The sequence below is a fragment of the Carcharodon carcharias genome, chromosome 4 (genome assembly GCF_017639515.1).
Source record: "Carcharodon carcharias isolate sCarCar2 chromosome 4, sCarCar2.pri, whole genome shotgun sequence".
Classification (NCBI taxonomy): domain Eukaryota; kingdom Metazoa; phylum Chordata; class Chondrichthyes; order Lamniformes; family Lamnidae; genus Carcharodon; species Carcharodon carcharias.
In genome coordinates, this window is record NC_054470.1 from 148,300,398 (window position 1) to 148,323,334 (window position 22,937).

The 22,937-nt window shown below is 40.2% G+C and overlaps 1 protein-coding gene across 3 annotated transcripts in view; it reads right to left on the reverse strand.

Moving 5' to 3' along the window:
• Positions 1–22,937, reverse strand: part of LOC121276870 (versican core protein-like) — a 228,990-nt gene that overhangs the window by 13,680 nt on the left and 192,373 nt on the right. For all 3 annotated transcript variants that reach the window (XM_041185460.1, XM_041185461.1, XM_041185458.1), the window contains 3 exons: positions 21,571–21,729; positions 17,367–17,449; positions 284–428 (listed from right to left, as the gene is read on the reverse strand). In XM_041185460.1, the coding sequence (XP_041041394.1) occupies positions 284–428; positions 17,367–17,449; positions 21,571–21,729 (387 nt within the window). The remainder of the gene's footprint in view (positions 1–283; positions 429–17,366; positions 17,450–21,570; positions 21,730–22,937) is intronic.

Genomic DNA, 22,937 nt, shown 5'->3' on the forward strand with positions numbered 1-22,937 from the left:
GCATAACCAGATTGCACAGCAGGAAATTACGCGCACCCCCTAATCCTTGACTTTCCATCCATTAGAATAAAGAGTCACAGGTTTAGGGTTTACAGTTCACTGGTATGTGCTTCCATTATACACAGGCAGTGCAGAAGCAGATGTATCCTCACACCCCTTTACTAGTTATCGCTGTTAACTTCAGATTTAATCCATTGATGGGGCTTTGCAGAAACATTCAAAGGCAAATGTGAGAAATAGAAGAGGGTGGGGACAATCACATGCATTAAATGCCAGGCCTCACCTGTGCCCTTCTTACACGTGTAGGTAAGGTGGTAGTTACATGGAACATCATTCCACTGGCCGTCCTCATGCCAGATCATAACAACACAGTCTTCTCCAGAAGAAAAGAAACTGTCGGGCTGGTGCGGACGCCAATTTTCATATTGCTGTATGAGAAGCAGAAATGATAAAGTAGAGACATTGAGCAGGCTCAACTGGTTTATCCATAACTATACACATTAGGATCAAAGGATATTTAGAACTGACATAACATTTTCAGCATTGTCAGGGGTACAGAGGTATACGAGGTCTAAAGCTTCAAAACCCAAAAGCTACAATTCAACATTTTTTTCTGAGTTATAGTTGCTGTGATGTTGATTTTTAAAAATTCATTCGTGGAACATGGGCATCTCTGGCTAGGCCAGCATTTATTGCCCATCCATAATTGCACTTGAGAAGGTGGTGGTGAGCTGCCTTTTTGAACCACTGCAGCCCATGTGGTGTAGATATTGTGCTGTTAGGGAGGGAGTTCCAGGATTTTAACCCAGCGACAGTGAAGGAACGGTGATATATTTCCAAGTCAGGGTGGTGACTGACTTGGAGGGGAACTTCCAGGTGGTGGTGTTCCCATCTATCTGCTGCCCTTGTCCTTCTAGATGGTAGTGGTCATGGGTTGGGAAGGTGCTTTCTAAGGAGCCTTGGTGAGTCCCTGCATCTGTGATTGGTATCAAAGATATGCCTAATGTTGACGCAATTATGCGCTAATTATAATAAACTGCTGCACTCAGTACAGAAATTAAGTGTGAGTAGATGAGGTAGATGCCAACATAATAATATTTTGTAGGAATAATAATGTAATTTCATTTAGAATTGAAATATAGATAGTAAGAAAAGGTTTACTAAACTGAAACATTCTAGATTCAATGTCTTATTGCTCGATGATCCTGTGTTGCAGGCATTGAGAGCATGATTGCCATATGGTCTTGTTCTATTAGATTCAATACCTCACTAGTCCTGTGCTATAATGTCTCAGTTTTGCTCCTTGTTTTAAGGATACAGAGCCTAATGCCCCAAGTTCTTGTATAATAAAGATTTGGGGCCTGGCTCACATCCTGTGAAATAAGATTTAGTGCCTATCTCAGGCCTCGTAGCATATGATTCAGTTTCTAACTGCCCTCTATCCTAAAGCAAGTGATCACATTTTTTAGGAATGCTTTTCCTTATTTGATTTCAATGGATGTCTGCCATCGTCGAGAACCAACTTTCTTGTTTCTCAATTCACGTAGACCCTTACTTAAAAAAAACTGGAATTTATTTCACTAAATTAATGAAATTCTAAAAATAAAATGTTATTTGGACAGCTCAAAAATGAAATTGGATATCAAGCTTTTTTAGTTTTTGGTTAAAAGGACCAGTTTTTACCTTTGTATGTGACACAGTGTAACAAGACAACTGATTGCAAATGTGCCAAGAAGTAAGAATTCACCACATGAGCAATTTGGCCTGAATTTTATTCCTCTGGCTTACATCGGCATGCCTATCTGCTTTCTGATTTCGTGGTCACACAAAGCATTGCTGAATGTGCTGCTGAATAAATATCCTCAATTTGATCTCTCACCTTTCACACTTTCTCACCAAAATTCAAGTTTCGAGCCTCACCATAGAGGTTGATTTTTTTTCATAAAACGATTTACTTCACAGTTCAAAAAAACCATAAATCTTAAAAATATCAGTAAATTAACTCATTCAAAACAAGATTAATAAGGACATCGGTTGCATATTCCGGTAATCCAAAAAAGGGAAAGGCAAAAAAGTTGCACTGATTTACACCCTAGCATCATGAAATGTGACCCTCCCTGCACTTAAGATTAAAGGAAACTGAAATAAATATTCAAATTAAAATAGAAACTGCTGCAAATGTGAAGATCATCAGTCAGCACAAAAAGAAAGATAAGTTAACATTTTGGTCAAAACATGATTTAAATTTTTCAGCGTTTGTCTTTATCTTTTTGTTTTGAATAAAGCCTCTCTTCTTTTTTTGCTCAGTCCCCAATCTATGAATATCAATGTCAATGTCAAGTTGCACAGTCTTGCACTCAATCATGAATCGTGTTTTACCAATTTAAAAATGCAATTTAAACAGAACATCTGTGTTTGCATCCTGCATTAAGGTCTATTCATCTATCAGCTCATTTTCACAAATCTCAACTGTTCTCCATCATTCTGAATTCAAAATCTTCATTCTCTGCAAATCATTCCAGCCTCAGTTCACCTTGTTGCTGCAGTGTCCTCCCATCCAGCTTGCATCCTCCGCACTTTTGTCTCCAGCCTATAGCACAAAGTCCTCTACCTTCTACTCCACAATCTGAGTCTCTGACGTCAAATTCCTGCATGGGATTCCCTTTCTAAACATGACTGCCTTGCTATCTTGCAAGAAGTAGGGTGGAATCAAACTAGAAGGGTTTGTAGATAAAAATGAATATCTTGAAATCCTGCTGATTACCATCTGGCCCCCTTCCTTCAGTGCTCCTCCATTTGAACATCACTTGGAAGAAACACAGAGGGCAGTTAGAATGTACTGAGTGGAGGACTTCAAAGACTAGCACAAAGAGTGACTGAGTAGCACCACTACTAACAAGCAGGCTGAGTCCTGAAGGATGTAACTGCCAGACTGGGCTAGCAGCAGGTGGTGAACGAACCAACACAGGTGGAAAAAACTTCTTAACCTCATCTTCATCAATCCACCTGTTGGTGATGTGTCCAATCTTGACAGTGTTGTTAGGAGTGACCACCACACAGTCCTTGTGGAGGTAAGGCCCAATCTTCATATTGGGGACATCCCCTTGTTATGTTATGTGCTGCTATCACAATGCTAAACGGGATAGACTTAGATTGAGCAGCTCAAAACTGGGAACCTATGGGGTGCTTTAAGCCATCAGCAGCAGCAGAATTATGTTCTGCCACAATCTGTAACATCATCCCTCACTTTACATTATCAGCAAACCATATGATCAACTCAGTTCAATGAGAAATGTAGAAGAGCATAATAGGAGCAGCATTGGGGTTACCTCAAATTGAGATGACAGTCTGGTTTAATCACAGCACAGAATGACATGCATACTAAATAGCTGTAGCAACTTGTCATAGTCAGAACTAAGCAATTCCAAAACCAATGGATCAAATCAAAGCTCTGCAGTCCTGCCACATGCAGTTATGAATGGTGCTGAACAATTAAACAATGAATGGGAGGAGAAGTCTTCACGGACATCCCCATCCTTGATGGTGGCGGAGCTCAGCACGTGCGTCCAAAAAACAAGGCTGAAGCTCTTGCAACCATCTTCGGCCTGAAGCACTGAGTGAATGGTCCACATCAGACTACTCCTGAGGACCTTCACCATTACAGGTGCCAGTCTACAGCCAATTTGATTCATTCCATGTGATATCAAAAAACGACTGAGTGCACTTGATACAGCAAAGATCATGGGTTCCAACAACATCATAGCTATGGTGCTGAAGATGTGCTACAGAACTTGCCACACCACTAGCCAAGCTGTTCCAGTACAGCTACAACACTGGCACTGACCTGACAACGTGGAAAATTGCAAAGTATGTCCTATCAACAAAAAGCAAGATTAATCCAATCTGGTGCCCCATTAGTCTACTCTCAATCATCAGTAAAGTGATGGATCATATCATTGACCGCGCTACCAAGTGACACCTACTCACCAATAACATTCTCACCGATACTCAGTTTGAGTTTTGCTAGGAGCACTCAGCTCCAGATCCAGATCCCATTACACTTTTGGTCAAAGCATGAGCAAAAGGGCTGAATTCCAGGAGTGAGGTGAGAGTAACTGCCCTTGATATCAAGGTAACATTTTACTGAGTGTGGTATTAAGGAGCCCTAGTAAAACTGAAATCAATGGGAATTGGGGAGAAAAAAAAAAACTCTCCAGTGGCTGGAGTAATGAAGCAGCCCACAGCTGCATGCAGCAAGAACTGGGCAACGTTCAGCCTGGGGCCATTAAGTAGCAAGTAACATATACATGTCACACAAATGCCAGGAGATGACCATCTCCAAAAACAGAGTCCAACTACTGTCATTTGGAATGCAAAGGCATTACCATTGTCGAATCCTTCACCATCAAAATCCTGAAGTCACCATTGACCAGAATCATAACTGGGCCAGCCACATAAATGCAGTGGCTAGAGGAACAGGTGAGAGGCTGGGTATTCTGTGGTAACTTACTTTCTGGTTCCACAAAGCGTCTCTACTATTTACAACCCCCAAGTCAGGAGTCACAAGTAATGGGTCATTCTCCATTTGCCTGGGTGAGTACAACACCAACAACACTCAAGCAGTTCAACACATTCCAGGTCAAAGTCGACCACTTGATTGGCATCCCACCTTAAACATTCACTCCCTCTTGCAACTTGCAAAGCCTTCTTTATTTGCACCCTCCAAACTCAGAATCACTGCTACCTAGAAGAACAAGGGCAGTAGGCACATGGGAACACCACCACTTGTAAGTTTCCCTCCAAGTCACACCATCCTGACTTGGAAACATATCACCATTCCTTCACTGTTGCTAGATGCCTATCTTACAACACTGCGTATACCCACATCATACAGGTTACAGTGGCTTAAGAATGCTGCTCACCACCACCTTCTCAAGGGAAACTAGCAATAGGCAATAAATGGTGACCTTGCCAGCAATGCCCACGTCCCAAGAACAAATAAAAGGAATCATAATTGTGTGCAAATGGTTATGATAGGGGCAGAAAATGAATGAATCTTCATATGGATTATGATGTATTCTGGATAAATTGTGGCCAGGATTTTCCAGCCCCTCATGCCAGCAGGATCTTCCGTCTAGCCGACGTGAATGGGGTTTTCAATGGCTTTCCGGCCCTGCCGGGGTGGGGGGTGGGGGGGTGGTGGGGGGGTGGGGGGTGCATGAGGAGTCTACCGCGGGTGGGCTGGAAAATTCTGACTTGCATCTTTAAACTGATCAAACACATTATTAAAAGTCTCTTCAGCACCTCGCCTCTTTAACCATGGCTTCTACCGCCTCATCCCAACTTGATTTCTTTGGAAGATTCAGCTCCCTATGAAGCAGCTTAGGGCATTTGTTAGATTAAAGATGGCATTTAAGTAAAGGTTGGTGTTGTTCAAAACTCTCTAATGTCAAGTGATCTTTCTCTATCATAATTTTTTTACTTATTTGCAGCAGCTTGCTACTTTAACAAGCTTGCAGGAAATTATTTAAAATGTAAACTGTGTGTAGATTCAGCTTTAAAATGATGACACTGTCTCTGAGAGCACTGGGATTTTATGGTAATATTCCAAACAAGGGTTTTGAATGGTCTTGGCAGTGCTGCTTTGTGTGGCCGTTACTAGACTGTATTAAGTGCCAGGACACTGAATCAGACTGTAACGCCTTGTCAAAATTGAGCCAAATCTGATAAAGCAACTCATTAAAAGGCTATTCCAGCCAAATTGCTTAAATATAGCAGGATTATGCTGTTTGAATCATTTACATGGATAAAATTTAGGATTCTCTACATAACGGTAACTTGCCTTCACTTTACTTTTTCATTAAGTTTTTTACACAGCATATATTTCATGGAATGTACTGTACTTTAAAGTATCCCTTTACAATGTTTATCCAGTGAAATGTATGATGAAATGGTTAAATATTCTTTGCCAGTAATGAGCCTTATTATCAGGACAGATAGGCTGTTGCCAAGAGCCACCAACACTGGCTTTCTGCCATTCATATTCCCACGAGTAGGTTAGAACGCTTGGGTGTATCAAATCAGAAGGAGAAACCCTCTTAAAGTTCAACAGGGCTGCTCTTAAAGCAGACAGCAAACACAATCATGGTTCAAACAGCACATCAGCATAAGCTGTGTATATTACTGGAGATTGTGCTAACAGAACATAGATTGTATTGTAGGTTTGACCATTTGCAAGTGAAATGAAAGGTCACAGACTAGAAATGTTAACTGTTTTTCTAACCACGGATGCTGTTGGGTCTGCTGAGTATTTCCAGCATTTTCTATTTTTATTTCACCTTTCCAGAATTTTGCCCAGATCTATACTGGTTGCAAAATACACATTGAATATTTTCACAGTATGGGGAAGGCTTCAAAAACCTTAACAGTTTGAAAATCACCTTAGTATTTCCCCTCTTAAAAGCTTAAACGTTTGAAATCAAAAACACTAGAAATTAACAGTCATCATAAAACTATTATACATTCACACCAATCCTTACTGACAGCTTTTGAAAATGCTTCATGTACCTTGTTCCATTCATCCCAATTTGGAAATAGATGTAAAATGCAAACATCAAAATTGCAGTGATTACATTGCATTATATTTAACTTCTAACTTGAAGCCTCAGGAAAAAAGGCAAGTAATGTCTGCAACCATAACATTTGAAAAGCTATTAAAACAGATTCTATCTCCTCATGAGGCTTGCTATTTCCTAAAATGACACAAGCTGTGAAATGAGGCCAAAGTAAACCATTTGATGAAGTTAAATTGGGTGACATGTCCATATTTGACCACTGCTAATGATACAGCAAGACTTACACTGTGAATCAGCAGTGTAGCCAACTCATAGAATGATTTCAAAAGATGTAGTGTTGCTGATTTATAAACTTTTATAATACTAGATGCATTTCAAGGGAATCTAGATAAGTATGCGAGGGAGAAAATAGAAAATGTAATAGGGTGAGATGAATTAAGGTGGGCGGAGGCTTGTGTGGAATATAAGCACTGGCATAGACCTTTTGGGCCAAATATTCTGGTTTCTGTGTTGTATATTCTAAATAATTCTATGTAATGTCACAGTAGCAATACACAAAACATTGCACTAAACAGCTTTAATATTAGCTTCCATGCTGAGTTTTGGGTAATATTTGCAATATGAGTTATCGCATAGGAGTAAAATATCAATTTAAATAGGGCATGGACGAATTGCAGGCAATATGAATTTTAGTCACCTTATTAATAAAATGAGCACCATAAAGTGTGTTCTCAAATTAAATATGGATGTCTAATGGCAAATAAAAAATAGATTAAGTTTTATCTTTAAATGCACCTTTAGCCACTGATCCCTTTTTTGAAAATCTATTTTGAAAACGCCAGAAGATTCAAGCACATTCGGTTGTACCAATCATTGAGTAATAACCTGGTTTACACAGGGTGCATGCAGACTGCAACAATGCTGGGGGAATGCTGAAGCAGCTGAAGATGGTTGGGCCGAGGACACTATCCTGGGCTTTCAACAACCATAACCCTCTTCCTTTGAACTAGGTATGGCTCCAACCATGCATCAAGGCAGCATTTGACTAAGTATGGCATCAAGGAGCCCTAGCAAAATTCAAGTCAATGAGAATCATGAGAAAATGCCCTAATGGTTGAGGTCATATCTACTATAAAGGAAAGTAGTTGCAATTGTTGGAGGACAATATCTCAGCCCCAGGACATCGCCACACAAAATCCTCAAGGTAGTATCCTAGACCAACAATCTTCATCAGTTTCATCAGTCATGGTTGTGTCAGATGCCTGTAAAATTAATTAGGAAGATGGGCACTTTACCTTGTTAAAGAAAAAGTCAGGAGCATGATGGAATACTCTCCAATTGCCTCGATGAGTACTCCAACAACACTCAAGAAGCTCAACATTATACAGGACAAAACAGCCAACTTGATCAGTGCTCCATCCACCACCTTAAACATTCAATCTCTTGATCACTGGAGCACCTTTACTGCAGTGTATCCCATCTATGAGATGTACTGCAGCAACTTGCCAATGTTCCTTCAACCTGGATCTGCGGCAATTGGTGGGGGAACCAACAAGAGGGGAAAAAAATACTTGGCCTCATCCTCACCAATCTGCCTGCTGCAAATGCATAGTATTGGTAGGAGTGACCACCGCACAGCCCTTGTGGGGACCAAGTCCTGTCTTCACATTCACGATACCCTCCGTTATGTTGTCTGGTATTACCACCGTGCTTAGTGGGATAGATTTTGAATAGATTTTCAACTCAAAACTGGGCATCCATGAGACACTGTGGGGCTATCACCAGCAGCAGAATTGTACTCAACCACAATCTGTAACCCCATGGCCTAGTATATCAGCAAGCCAGGGGATCAACCCTAGTTCAATGAACAGTGCAAGCAGTGCATGCCTGGAGCAGCACCAGGCATACCTAAAAATGGATTGTCAACCTGGTGAAGCTACAACAGGGGATTACTTCCATGCCAAGTAGCAAGCAAAAGACAGAGCAAGGTGACCCCACAACCAATGGATCAGCTCTAAGTTCTGCAGTGCTGCCACATCCAGTCGGGAATAGTGGTTGACAATTAAACAACTAACTGGTGAATGATGGGTGAGCCCAGCACTTCAGTACAAAAAACAATGTTAAAGCATTTGCAAGCATTTCCAGCCAGAAGTACAAACTGGATTGTCCATCTCAGCATCCTCCTGAGGTCCTCAGCATCACAGATGCCAGTCTCGAACCAATTTGACTAACTCCACGTGATATCAAGAAACAGCTGAAGGCACTGGATACTGCAAAGGCTATGGGCCCTGATAATATTCCGACAATAGTACTGAAGACTTGTGCTCCAGAACTAGCCATACCCCTAGCAAGCTGTCACAACACTGACATCAAACCAACAATGTGGAAAATTACCCAGGTATGTCCTGTCCATAAAAAGCAGGACAAATCCAGCCCAACCAATTACTGCCCCATCAGTCTACTCTCAATCATCAGTAATGTGATGGAAAGTGTCGTCAACAGAGCTATCAGGGGGCACTTACACAGCAATAACTTGCTCACTGATGCTTAGTTTGGATTTCACCAAGGACACTCAGCTCCTGACCACATTACAACCTTGGTCCAAACATGGACGAAAGAGCTGAACTCCATAGGTGAGGGGACAGTTACAACATTTGCATTTACCCAGCAAAGTGGAAACCTACCCTGGTATGTCCTTTCCACAAAAAACAACACAAATCCAATCTGGCCAATTACAGCTCGATCAATCTATTCTCAATCATCAAGAAACTGACGGAAGGCGTTGTGGATAGTGTTATCAAGCAGTATGCAGCAACAACCTACTCACCCACGCTCAGTTTGAGTTCAGCTAGGGCCACTCAGTTCTATTCAGCTCCTGGCCTCAATACAAATATTCAGCTCCTGGCCTCAATACAAATACAATACAATACAGCCTTGATCTAAACATGGAAAAAAGAGCTGAATTCAAAAGTTGAGGTGAGAATGACTGTCTTTGACATCAAGGCAGCATTTTCTGCCCCAGAGGGTTGTGGAGACTCAGTCATTGAGTATGTGCAAGACAGAGCTTGATAGATTTCTAGGTACTAATGACACCAAGTGCTACGGAGATAGCATGGGAAAATGGAGTTGAAGTGAAGATCAGCCATGATTTAATTGAATGGTGGAGTAGGTTCAATGGACTGAGTGCCTACTCCTGCTCCTTTTTTTAAAAAGTCATTCACGGGATGAGAGTGTTTATTGCCCATCCCTAATTACCCTTGTTCAGAGGGCATTTAAGAGTCAACCACACTGCTGTGCATCTGGAGTCACATGTAGGCCAGACCAGGTAAGGATTGCATTTTCCCTTCTCTAAAGGATATTAGTGAACAAGATGGGTTTTTTATGATAGTCAACAATGGTTTCATGGTCATTCCATTTACTCCAGATTTTTATTGAATTCAACTTTCACCATCTGCCGTGGTGGGATTCGAACCCTAGTCCCCAGAGCATTACCCTTGGTCTTTGGAATATGAGTCAGTGACAATACTACTCGACTTTGGGATTCCCCCCCCTGCCCGCACAGGGAGCGCATAGCGCTTCTGCGTGGACATCACACTGGGCAGGCCTTAATTGGCCCGCCCACGTAAAATGGCACCGCACCCCCAATTGGGGGTACCGGTTGGAAGCACGCCTGTGTGCACCCAACATTCAACATCCCCCCCAACGGGGGGGAAGATTCAACCCTTTGTATCATTGCAAGTGTAGCAAAATAGCAGCAACCACAATTCAGTTGATCCAAGTAAATGTGCTGCAATTCAAAAATGATCTAATTCCCAGGCAGAGAAGTTTCCGTTCTCTTCCAGCACCTGCTGCAAACCATGTGCACTGACTTATCACAACCAAATATCTTGTTGGCATTGAACATACTGTGAGTAAATTGATCCAAACTTAAGGATAAACAAAGTGAAAAGTTGATTTCATCTGATGTCACTGGAGCTTAAATGTATTACCTTCAGAAAAATATATTAAGTGGGCCCCTAATGTCAACAGATGCCAGTTTCATTAAGACTTTATCAGTAGTTCAGTCAATAACTACGGTTCGAGTTCTACCTATCTGCCTCTGGTCTCAGCTGTCATCCATAAATTTTCACAACTTCATAAAATTTGCATAGTTTTCAGGAGAGAGCAGTGAATGATTCATGTACACTCTTTAATTATGTTTATATTATATGTTTATATAAAACAAAAATTAGAAATGTTCAACTTTTAACGGTATGGTTTGGAGGAGGGAATGTGAACCAAATGACAATTGTGGACCCCCTGAAGATTTTCTTTCAGAAAATTATTTTTTCTTCTACTTTTCTGCTAATGAAGGAAATTAATTGTTTCGTGATATACAGAAAAAATGTAAAGAAACTGAATCTTAAATGGGAGGAAATTAATGAAAAATTTGCAGTGTGTTTTGTAATTAAAGATTAAAGCTTGTTCTGGGTAACAACAGAAAGCTACAGGAAGCAGTTTCATTTAAATTGCTGTGAATGACAGCATGGTCTAGTTGATAGGAGGCTATAACAGCAGTGATGTGACAGAGAGGGCCCTCACTGTTATAATGAGAATCATGCCAATAAATATCTCTACCATTAACACCTGTTCTTACTTGGGAATGAACATTAATTAGGGGCAATCATTTTTTCTGTTAGGCACCAGGATCCTATTGCCGCAATTTAATTGTGCACTCCTGTCCTTCACTGTGAGTAATATTCACTAGGGAGGCCATGTCAATGCAGATTGCCTGCTTTCCAGCCAGATGTTGACAGGTTCGAGTGGCAGAGCTGTCAATTATAGAAGCACGCCTGTCCCTGGTGAAAGAAATGCATGAATTCTAAACTGGGCTGCCGGACAATAACCTGGTTACATACGTTGATCCATCAGTGGAGGTGAAAACTGAAGATGTTGGCTGCAAATACAACTCCCGCTGGATTACGAGACGCCACTAAAAATAGCCATAGTGAAACATGAAGCCTTCTTTCCCCACTCACCCATCAAAAAGAGATAAGGAAAAAAATGAGCATAAGTCACCTAAAAAAATTGACCAATATTTACTTTCCATGCGAATTCTTTGTTTCTTAATTAATTTCCTACAGTCAGGGACATATCTTAGGCAGAGGAAGCCAAATGCCTTCCTACCTTTTGGCTTCGCTGAGGTCTCCCTGCCACATTGGCTGTACTTTTCCCCCCAAGAGAATATAGGAATTTTGGTTTTGCTGAAAATCTTATTGCTCACTGTGGAATGTGGAAGGAAAGAGATGCTGCCTCCCCCAGTTATCTTGCTTTATGGCAGATCTGCCTACAATTAAGACTGAATATGATGCATTGTGATAAAAGGTTGATTTCTTTATTAAAATATGCAATTTAAAGGATATGATACACATTCTCTGACTCCTCTTTCGAGCACTCATAATATGTACTGCACAGAAAACTCATTGTTGCCTGAAGTGTGACTCAATTTTGCAATGCACAAGTGCTTCCATGTTTTTGTTCCAGTAATTCTTTTACTGTGCTGCATTTCTGACTTGTAAATGAAGTTATTGCAGTGACTTTGAGGCTTCCTCATTGTTATACAAGCTCCATCTCAGCTTTTTCAGTGATGCATTACTGACAGGCTCCACCATGTGGTGCTATTTACCAGCACCTTGTGATTGCTGGCATCTACAGCCAAAAAACCATTTGGATCATTTCAAATTTACTATTAACTACTAACTTACCAGGGAATATTGACTTCATGAAAAATAGATGCTGTGGATTCATACATGCTGATAGGTTGTGTATCTCAACTACCTGGTGGAAACTTTTCAAGGTTACTGCTGGCTTGTAAAAGTCACTTCCTTAAAATTTGGATTTTATTGCAGTGATTTATTTACTGACAAATATACTTTTAACACAACTCAGGCTTTTAGGTGTAACTGCCTGGTTAGAAATTAACATGTGATTTGTTGAAGAATGGTCAGCATTTCAATGAGCTAATTTTATCTGTCTGGGGTATCTTATTAGCCAGAAAGGATCGGTTCCTAGAACAGAGGGAATGAAAAACTATGGTTCACTGTGGGATGATGTTGGACTGCACGGGTTAAAGTGCCCATCTGCAATCCCTCTTCTGTGTGGAGTTTTGAGTTCTCTGCCATGCAGTAGTTGAACTGCTGGCTTCGGAAGGGTTCCTGTTTCTGAGCGCTATTAATGATTGAAGCATTGGAGGGTGTGTGAGGCAAGCTCAATAATGAGGCTGTCATTGGGAAACTAGCTTGCTGACTCTCACTGTTAAAGCACAGATATGAAGAATGGCTGCTTGAACCAAATGTCAGAGAGCTGGTGGCACCTTGAAACAGATACCCACCTACAATTAGGCCCTGGGAACACAGGAAAAGGAGGATGATTGGAAATGAAAAGAAAATCTGCTATTCTGGTCAGTGGTAAAAGTTGAACTTTAATGGAGACATAGATCACAAAAGGTCCTTTCTCCTTAGTTTGTTCATTTTCGGAGCCAGGGTAATTTTTTTCAAATTTGCTGAGAAACATGTAATTAATGCAACAATGACATCCTGTCTTGTCTAATACATTTTTGCTAGCACATTCATTTGTCTGAGACACTAGTTTAAGAAGATAATGCTGTTTGCTAAGGTCATGATGTACTTGGAGAACAGATCGCTGAAAGTGTGTTTGGACAATTATGATACCATGGATCTGGCCATGAGAGAAAGCAGAGCTACTGCTGTCCAACAGCCGGGTCATTGTTTGCCTTTACTATTACTTATTTATCCATCTATTATCCATGTAGCACTGAACTTCACAGTTCCAAAACTGCTGTCCTTTGCTGGGAAGCAGGGGTACATGCGGAGTGCTGGCTCACTAAATACATATACCCACCCCCACTAAAATAATTTGTGTTGGGTAAGGACAGGATGGACACCTCTGCAATAGCTAAATAACCTGTCCATAACAACAACAACTTGCATTTATGTAGAGCTTATAAGGTAGGAAAATGTCCCAAGGTGCTTCACAGGAGCATAGTCAAACAAAATTTGTTGCTGAGAAATAAGGGCAGATGACCAAAAGCTTGGACAAAGAGATATGTTTTAAGAGGTGGCTTAAAGGAGGAAAGAGATGTTGAGAGGCAGTGAGGTTTAGAAAATGAATTGCAAAGTGAAGGGCCTCAACAAATGACCATGAATGGAGGATCTAGGAGTGTTTGTAGGGCTGAAGGAGAAATACTAAGGGATGAGGCCATGGAGGGATTTGCAAACAAGGCTAAGAATTTTAAATCAAGGCATTACTTAACCAGGAGCCAATGTGGGTTAGCAAGTGTAGAGGTGATGAGTGAAGAGAACTTGATGTGAATTAGGATACCAACCGCAGTGTTTTGGATAACCTTATTTATAGAGGGTGGAAGATGGGAGGCCAGCCAGTGATGCATTGCAATTGTTAAGTCTAGATGTTACATAGACATGAGTGAGGGTTTCATCAACAGATGAGCTTAGGCAGGGGTGGAGTTGGGTGAAGTTACGGAGATGAAAATTGGCGGTCTTGGTGATGCTGCAGATGTGTAGTAGGAAGCTCACCTTGGGGTCAGATATGACACTAAAGTTGTGAACAGTCCAATTCAGCCTTGGACAGTTGTCGGGAAGAGTGATGGAGCCAGCGACTATGGAATGGAGTTTGTGGTGGGAAGCGGAGACAATGGCTGGGTATTTCCGGCTCTGGTGCGGCAGGCCTTTTAAAACTCCATTGATTTCAGTGGGACTGGAAGATCCAGCCAGCAGGAGGGGCTGGTAAATTCCTGCCAATGGCTTTGGTCTTCCCACTATTCTGATTCCCAGATGAAGAGAGGCCACAAGTAGGAAATTGGAGGGTTACTGGCATCTGTGAAACTGTGAGCAAGAATCTGCATTGATATAGCACCTTTCATAGTCTTATGAGGTCCCAAAGTACTTTACAGCCAATTAAGTACTTTTTTGAAACATCTTCAAGGAATGAAAGTGGCGAAAACCTTGGCAAAAATTTGTATTTATATTGTTCTTCTATAGCCATTAAGTTATGATGACACCAGTGATGATAGGCCTTAGTTATGAGGGGAGACTAGAGAATTTGGGACTATTCATTCGAACAGAGAAAGTGGAGGAGAACCTATTGATGTGTTCAAAATTACGAAATTTTTTTAAAGCTAAATAGGGAAAATGATTTCCATTGGTCAGTCAATAACTAGGGTATATAAATTTAAGATCATAATCCAAAAGAATGAAAAGAAAGGTTAAGATAATTTTTGTTATGTGGTTGATTGTAAGGATATGGACTGTGTGACTAGAAACACTGATGGAAGCAGAATCAATATTAGCTTTTAAAATGTAAGTGGGTACATATTTCAAAAAGAAAAAATTACAAGAGTGTGGGGGTTGTGATGGAAACGTATTAAACTAAGTAATTCTTCAAGCAAATGGCACAGGTAGATTTAGAATGGTCTCCTGCTATCTTGTAAGAAACAATTCTACAATTTATGTAATAACACGATTGTGCCACCAAATAATATTATTAAAAGAGAGTTAGAAACTGTGCTTCTATCAAGGATTTTAAGAGTTTTCATCCAGTATAAAACACTCTTCTATTTCTCCCCACCACTGACTCAGTAATGTAGTGCAGATCAGAGGATCTCTTCACTAATTTTCCATGCAGTCATCATTACGCAATGCTCAAACTGGCCAACCACACTAGACCAATTATGCTGCATCAAAAGCAAACATACCATCAAGGAGATTTTTCTTCTCTGAGCAAACTAACTGAGAACTTCTCCCACTGGGCTTCGTCTCAGTGAGGGTAACCTGTCATATATGCCAGTTCTGTGCAATGTTGAGGGAGTTTGGTGTCTCAAATTACACTTGCAATATTGGTGATCTAAACTATTTTACCACATGCAGGGGTGACTCACCTCTACATAGAAGCTCAATTATATCAGCAACTGTTTCTGGAGCACATTGTACACTTCAGCAACAGTACCTGGGAATGGCTCAGTACAGAAAATCTATAAATATCTCTGCCAGATCACCAATAGCATTTGGCAGAAAGCATTGAACGTTTTTTGGGTTGTATTCAGAAACAGGCTTGAAACGAAAGTAGCATTTTTAAACTGAAATACCTTATATAGTCAAACAATGCTAATAATTCAAACAGCATCATGTGTAAAGTCAGTTTTTTATATGGAAGTGCAAAGATTTTTTAAGGAAATGAATTATGTTCTGAACATATGTCTGCCAAGATTTTAATAATGGGAATTGTTTGATGTTTCATCCTGTAACAGGAAACTTTTTTAGCAACATGTTAAAATGTCAGTGGTGGAATTGCTTTTGGCTCTTCATTACTCAGTTAAACTATAACTCTTAATTTCTATCTATCTTGGTATTAGTGGTTCACAATCAAATGCCAGGATGAACAGCTATGAAGATCATTAAGATTCACAAATGTTGTTGTACTGACTCCAATGATGCAGCTAAATAACTAGGAATGAGCACAAAAAGTAGTTCAAACTGAGCCCTTCTACCTTAATTAAGAACATTATCTAGGCAACTTATTTTCAGAGGTAGAGTGTCACTGTGCACGTGTTATTGATGCTGTGAGAATTCCTCTTTCCCCCTTATAGGCCGGGATTTTCCGGCCCCGTCCCAAGCAGGACCCGCCGTGGGCGAGGCGGCGCCCCAGCCGGAACTGGAAGATGGCGGCAGTGGGCAGGTGCGGAAAATCCTGCCGATAGTGCTTTCTTGTTTCCTTAATCCTTGATAGTCTAGGGAGGCAAAGGTAGTGACAGCATTACAAAAATAAAAATACCTGGAAAAACTCAGCAGGTCTGGCAGCATCTGCGGAGAGGAATGCAGTTAATGTTTCGAGTTCGAATGACTCTTCAACAGAACTTACACTTGCAATATTGGTTCTGCTGAAGAGTCATACGGACTCAAAAAGTTAACTATGTTCCTCTCCGCAGATGCTGCCAGACCTGCTGAGTTTTTCCAGGTATTTTTATTTTTGTTTTGGATTTCCAGCATCCGCAGTTTTTTGCTTTTATCTTAGTGACAGCATTATGCTGGGTACATAGCCCTCACACTCTAGTGAGGAAGTCGAGGCCTTTGTGGATGTACATCTGACTAATTTCTGGTAATGTAATATATTATGTGGTTATAGTGTTATAATTAACATTGGAGCATGCATGTCTGCCTAACCCATTGTCATCATGTAGGCAGATATATGGGATTTTATTTTTGCTTCAGTACTCAAACCAGTCTATAGCAGTTTCAGTTCTTCAGAGCATGCAATTCACACGTACTGAAATAATGAATATCACAAGTTATAACTACCTCCATTGGGACGTGTACCAGTTCTTGATGTACTTGGGAAGCCCATTTTTTAAATGCAATCTTACAATTCCTTCTCTGGTTTTGAATGATTCAAATTTCTGATCAAAGTACAATCCAAATCAGAGGTTGGAGTTTACATGAACTCCTTCCTTAGTTACTATAGTCTAGCAATCACACTCTGTGATATTACCATACAAATGGCTTGTGTAATCCTAAGCAATTTTTTTATGTGTTTATATTATTGAAGACACTAACCCATCTGTGGTATAAAGCTGGCAGTGCAGTTTTCAGAACAATCATGTATTTAACAGTGGTAACATTTGTCTAGAACCTTGTGGTTAGTCCACACTGCCTGCTCATGGGTCCCTTAGGGGTTTCTCATTTGAAAGATAAAAAGTGAAGAAATCTTTCAAAGACTAACCAGAGGGCTTCCATCAGTCCAACGGAAATCATGTTCAAACATTTTGTCATTTAGGCCAATCCATTGGTAGTCCTGGCCAATACCTATGGGGCAGATCAAAAAAGGAAGGATGTATTTAATAGCAATTCCATGTATGGCAATGATTAATCCAGCAAAATCAGGAACTTATATATACATATATATATAAATTGCTTTCCTGTTCTGTAGATCTCAAACAGAAATCTAAACAACTGGTTGTCTTTCATCCAATCTTTCTGGGATTTCAATCTTTATACATGTGAACCGCTTTCTTCATAGTTTATTTTCTTACCACTTTTCCTCCCCTCCTCCTCTTCTGAAGGTATTTTGCTATTAACATGATTGTAGTAGTTTGGATATTTCACATTTCTGGTTATCAGAACCGTTCTTAATCTATTACTGAGTTACTGTTATCAGGACTGTGCTAACTCTCTTAATTAGGAACGGTTATCAGGGTTGTATTAATTCTATTATTCAGAACAGTTATCAGGGCCGTGTTAACTGTGTAATTCGGGAATGGTTATCAGGGCCGTCTTAACTCTATTATTCAGGAGCAGTTATCAGGGCCATGTTAACCCTATTATTCAGGAACAGTTATCAGGGCCGTGTTAACCCTATTATTCAGGAACAGTTATCAGGGCCATGTTAACCCTATTATTCAGGAACAGTTATCAGGGCCGTGTTAACTCCATTATTCAGGAACAGTTATCAGGGTTGTGATAACTCTCTTATTCAGGAACGGTTATCAGGGCTGTGTTAACTGTTATTCAGGAATGGTTATGAGGGGCATTTTAACTCCATTATACAAGAATGGCTTTTAGAGCCGTGTTAACTCTGTTATTCAGGAACAGTTATCAGGACCGTGTTAACTCTATTATTCAGGAACAGTTATCAGGTCCGTGTTAACTCTATTATTCAGGAGCGGTTACGAGGGCCATGTTAACTCTATTATTCAGGAACAATTAACAGGGCCATGTTAACCCTATTATTTAGGAACAGTTATCAGGCCGTGTTAACTCCATTATTCAAAAACAATTATCAGGGTTGTGTTAACTGTATTATTCAAAACAGTTATCAGGGCCGTGTTAACTATTATTCACGAATGGTTATCAGGGCCATGTTAACTATTATTCAGGAATGGTTATGAGGGCCATGTTAACTCTATTATTCGGGAACAGTTATCAGCATCGTGTTAACTCTATTATTCAGAACAGTTATCAGGGCCATGTTAACTATTATTCAGGAATGGTTATGAGGGCCATGTTAACTCTATTATTCGGGAACAGTTATCAGCATCGTGTTAACTCTATTATTCAGAACAGTTATCAGGGCCATGTTAACTATTATTCAGGAATGGTTACGAGGGCCATGTTAACTCTATTATTCAGGAATGGTTATCAGGGTCATGTTAACTCTATTACTCAGGAACGGTTATCAGGGCCATGTTAACTCTATTACTCAGGAACGGTTATCAGGGCCATGTTAACTCTATTATTCGGGAACAGTTATCAGCATCGTGTTAACTCTATTATTCAGAACAGTTATCAGGGCCATGTTAACTATTATTCAGGAATGGTTATGAGGGCCATGTTAACTCTATTATTCGGGAACAGTTATCAGCATCGTGTTAACTCTATTATTCAGAACAGTTATCAGGGCCATGTTAACTATTATTCAGGAATGGTTACGAGGGCCATGTTAACTCTATTATTCAGGAATGGTTATCAGGGTCATGTTAACTCTATTACTCAGGAACGGTTATCAGGGCCATGTTAACTCTATTACTCAGGAACGGTTATCAGGGCCATGTTAACTCTATTACTCAGGAACAGTTATCAGGGTCGTATTAATTCTATTATTCAGAACAGTTATCAGGGCCATGTTAACTCTATTATTCAGGACAGTTATCAGGGCCGTGTTAACTATTATTCAGGAATGGTTATGAAGGCCATGTTAACTCTATTATTCAGGAACAGTTATCAGGGCCATGTTAACTATTATTCAGAAACGGTTATCAGGGCCATGTTAACTCTATTATTTAGGAACAGTTATCAGGGCCATGTTAACTCCATTATTCAGGAACGATTATCAGGGTCATGTTAACTCTATTACTCAGGAATGGTTATCAGGGTCATGTTAACTCTATTACTCAGGAACGGTTATCAGGGTCATGTTAACTCTATTATTCAGGAACGGTTATCAGGACCATGTTAACTCTATTATTCAGGAACGGTTATCAGGGTCATGTTAACTCTATTACTCAGGAACGGTTATCAGGGTCGTGTTAACTTTATTACTCAGGAACAGTTGTCAGGATCATGTTAACTCTATTATTCAGAACAGTTATCAGGGTCGTGTTAACCAGTATACAGGAATGGTTATGAGGGCCGTGTTAATTTTGCTATTCAGGAACAGTTATCAGGGCTGTGTTAACTCATTTATTCAGGAACAGTTATCAGAGCCGTGTTAACTCTATTATTCAGGAACAGTTATCAGGGCCGTGTTAACTTTATTATTCAGGAACAGTTATCAGGGCTATGTTAACTATTATTCAGGAACAGTTATCAAGCTGTGTTAACTCTATTATTCAGGAACGGTTATCAGGGCTGTGTTAACTCTATTATTTAGGTATTGCTATCAATGTTATGCTAATATTGTTAGCTCCTGACTTGGAAATATATCACCATTCTTCCACTGTCGCTCGGTCAAAACCCTGGAAGTCCCTCCCTAAAAGTTCTGTGGGTGTACCTACATCCCAGGGACTGGAGTTGTGGAAGAGGGCAGCTCACCATTACCTTTTCAACAGCAATTGGGGATGGGCAATAAATGCTGACTTAGCCAGCAATGCCCACGTCCTGTAAATGAATTTTAAAAAGTTAATTTTTAAAGCATTTTTTGAGGTGTTTGGTATACTCTTATTCACATAAAATATCACTTCTGTCTTTTGTTAGCTGCAGGCATGGAGCCGATTGAAACAAATATGTGCTTGGGATTGGATTCAAGAAAGAAATTAATTAAATACATGTGAAGCTCCCCTCACAGGTATATGGCACATATCAGCCCTATTGACATATTACATTCATAAAATTTTCATGTATTGTGAAATAAGATTACACTTGTTGAGAATTTTATCCATACGTTAACCTATGCACTGGAGAGTTTTCAACTGAATTACAACAACCTTTATTTTTTCAATGAAATACAAATATAGACTCTCAAAAATATTGACTGCTTAATCACTCCAAATAAAATCTATTCTGACCAATGGTTCCTGATGATTTGAGTCTCCAAGTTGCTGACCCTTCAGATATGCTCACCTCAGTCGCTTTGAGTTTTGTCATGTCTTCACTGGGCTGCCAGGAGCATGGGGGAGAAGTGTGATGGCCCCCCTTCAGAAAGGGTAAATATCACTAACATGCTCCAGCTGGCCCCACCTCCTGCTGGCTAACAATGGAGTCCCACAGACAGCAGTCATGAGGAAGGCAGTGACCCAGAGTTCTGTGTGATACAGATGAAAGGGGAGGTGTGCAGGCAGGCAACCTCTGAAAGAACAGGGCTAAAATATAATCTTTACAAAGCTGAACTGTTGTATATGTCAGCCAATTTTGCTTGCACTTTTGTTTGTACTTTCATGTTTGAGCTTTACCAAGGTTCTTAGCTGTGGTCTCGAATCTATTTTCTTATTGTGTTGAAGACAAAGTTGATCCATAACATTCGGAAGTTGGTTCTTGTTCTTACTACTAACATAGAATTACTTTACCTGGAAGGAAAAAAGAAAAACAATTCTCTTCCAGGCAAAGAGAGAAATACTGCAAATGCACAGTAGCTTTATTTAAATGAAAAAGAAAGGCCAAAATTTTGGATATGACTAGTCATTATAATTGGCCAAGTACATTAAACCTTTTCTTTTTGATCTGTTTTCTTTTTACACTTCAGATTTTCAGCATTTCATAATTTTCCTTTTTTAGTTTTGCTTTTTTCTAATATAAATAGCTGAGACCAGTTGATGTATAACAAGCAGACTTAATTGTTTGCTTTACCCATATAAATCACTGGGTGCATGGATGCAGAACCCACATTGCAGTCAGGCTCATATTCTAAAGATGTTAGTGGGTGAAAATACGCTCAGTTCTCCTATATATATCTTTTTCAGAAAGAACCATTTCAGAATTGTCATGGTACGTACGGTTCACAAAAAGTTGCTCCTCATGTGTGAGGATGCTGGACAGGTGAGCACCCTGCAGGCGACATTCCTTTTCTGCATCTTCCCAAGCTCGTCGGTGGCCGAAGTATTTATAGCAATGTCCTTGGAATTTGTGCCAGCCAAAATCACAGACCTCCGTATCTAACAAACAAACCAACAGACCCATCAATCAACAGTGCATTTCAATTCCAGACTGTTTCAACAACTCAAAGTGCAGCAAGTGCATGTTTGCACTGTGCGAAGCATAGTTTTCAGGAGATACAAACCATCCAAATACTGACAGGCAATGTAGATAATGAAATAAATTAACTTGATTGCTTCAAATATCCTATTGTTCCATACAGGAGAGTTAAAATGTGACAGAAGAAACTCAATTTTCTGGCAATAAAGTGGAATCTCATGAGCCTGTAAAGCCTTGCAGCATTCAAAGGTGAGGACCAATGGGACAAAAGTTGCTTTTGAGGTCCAGTATGCCCACTTCTTTTTCATAAAACGCTTGCATAGCACAATAGCACAATTGTTTTTGTTTATTTAATCACCACCAACTTTAACCAAAACAGGTAAAATATTGATTTTAAGAACATATAAACTGCATTGGCTTTGAAATTATGCTGTTTCAACTTTTGTGACTGAATACTTAACATTTTCATATTCATTCTTCATCCTGCTAATTTAAGTAGGCTGCTAATCTGTTTAATTATGCATGAATATTCACATAGCATAATTTCAAGGAGAAACAGTTTTAGGCCAAAACTGAGAAGGCTGATTTAAGATGCAATGAGCTCTATCTTACTTATGAGATATGTGCTAGGCTGAATGCACTACTTCTGCCTGCAGGGCTTTAAACAGCACAAGTATTAGGTCATTAGCAACAATTTCTGCCACACATTTGCACAGATACATCTAAACTGGGCCACCAAAGAGGATCATGGGCCCACACACTGCAGATGTAATTTTAGCTGTGACATGAAAAAAGAAAAGGACTTTGCAGAGAAAACACCCGAGTTGTCACTTTCAAATGGCTATCTGCAAGTTAATTTTTAAAATATTTTTCAGACAAGCACCTTTAAAGCAATGAATAGGGTTTGAAAATTCACCAAATAGCCCCTGTTAGCAGACCCACCCCCGCACTGCAGTGCTGATTGACTTGACCTCAGCTGGAATGCCATTCAGGGCAACATTTTCCCCCCGTTGCAGGCAGGGAATTGCCGGAGCGGGCGGTCTTCCGATCGGCACCCACAGTCGGGGGGGACGCTGCTATTTTACGTGGGCGGGCCAATTGAGGCCTGCCCAGCGTGACATCTGCCAGAAAACACTGTGCGCTCCCTGTGTGGGCGGGGGGGATTCCC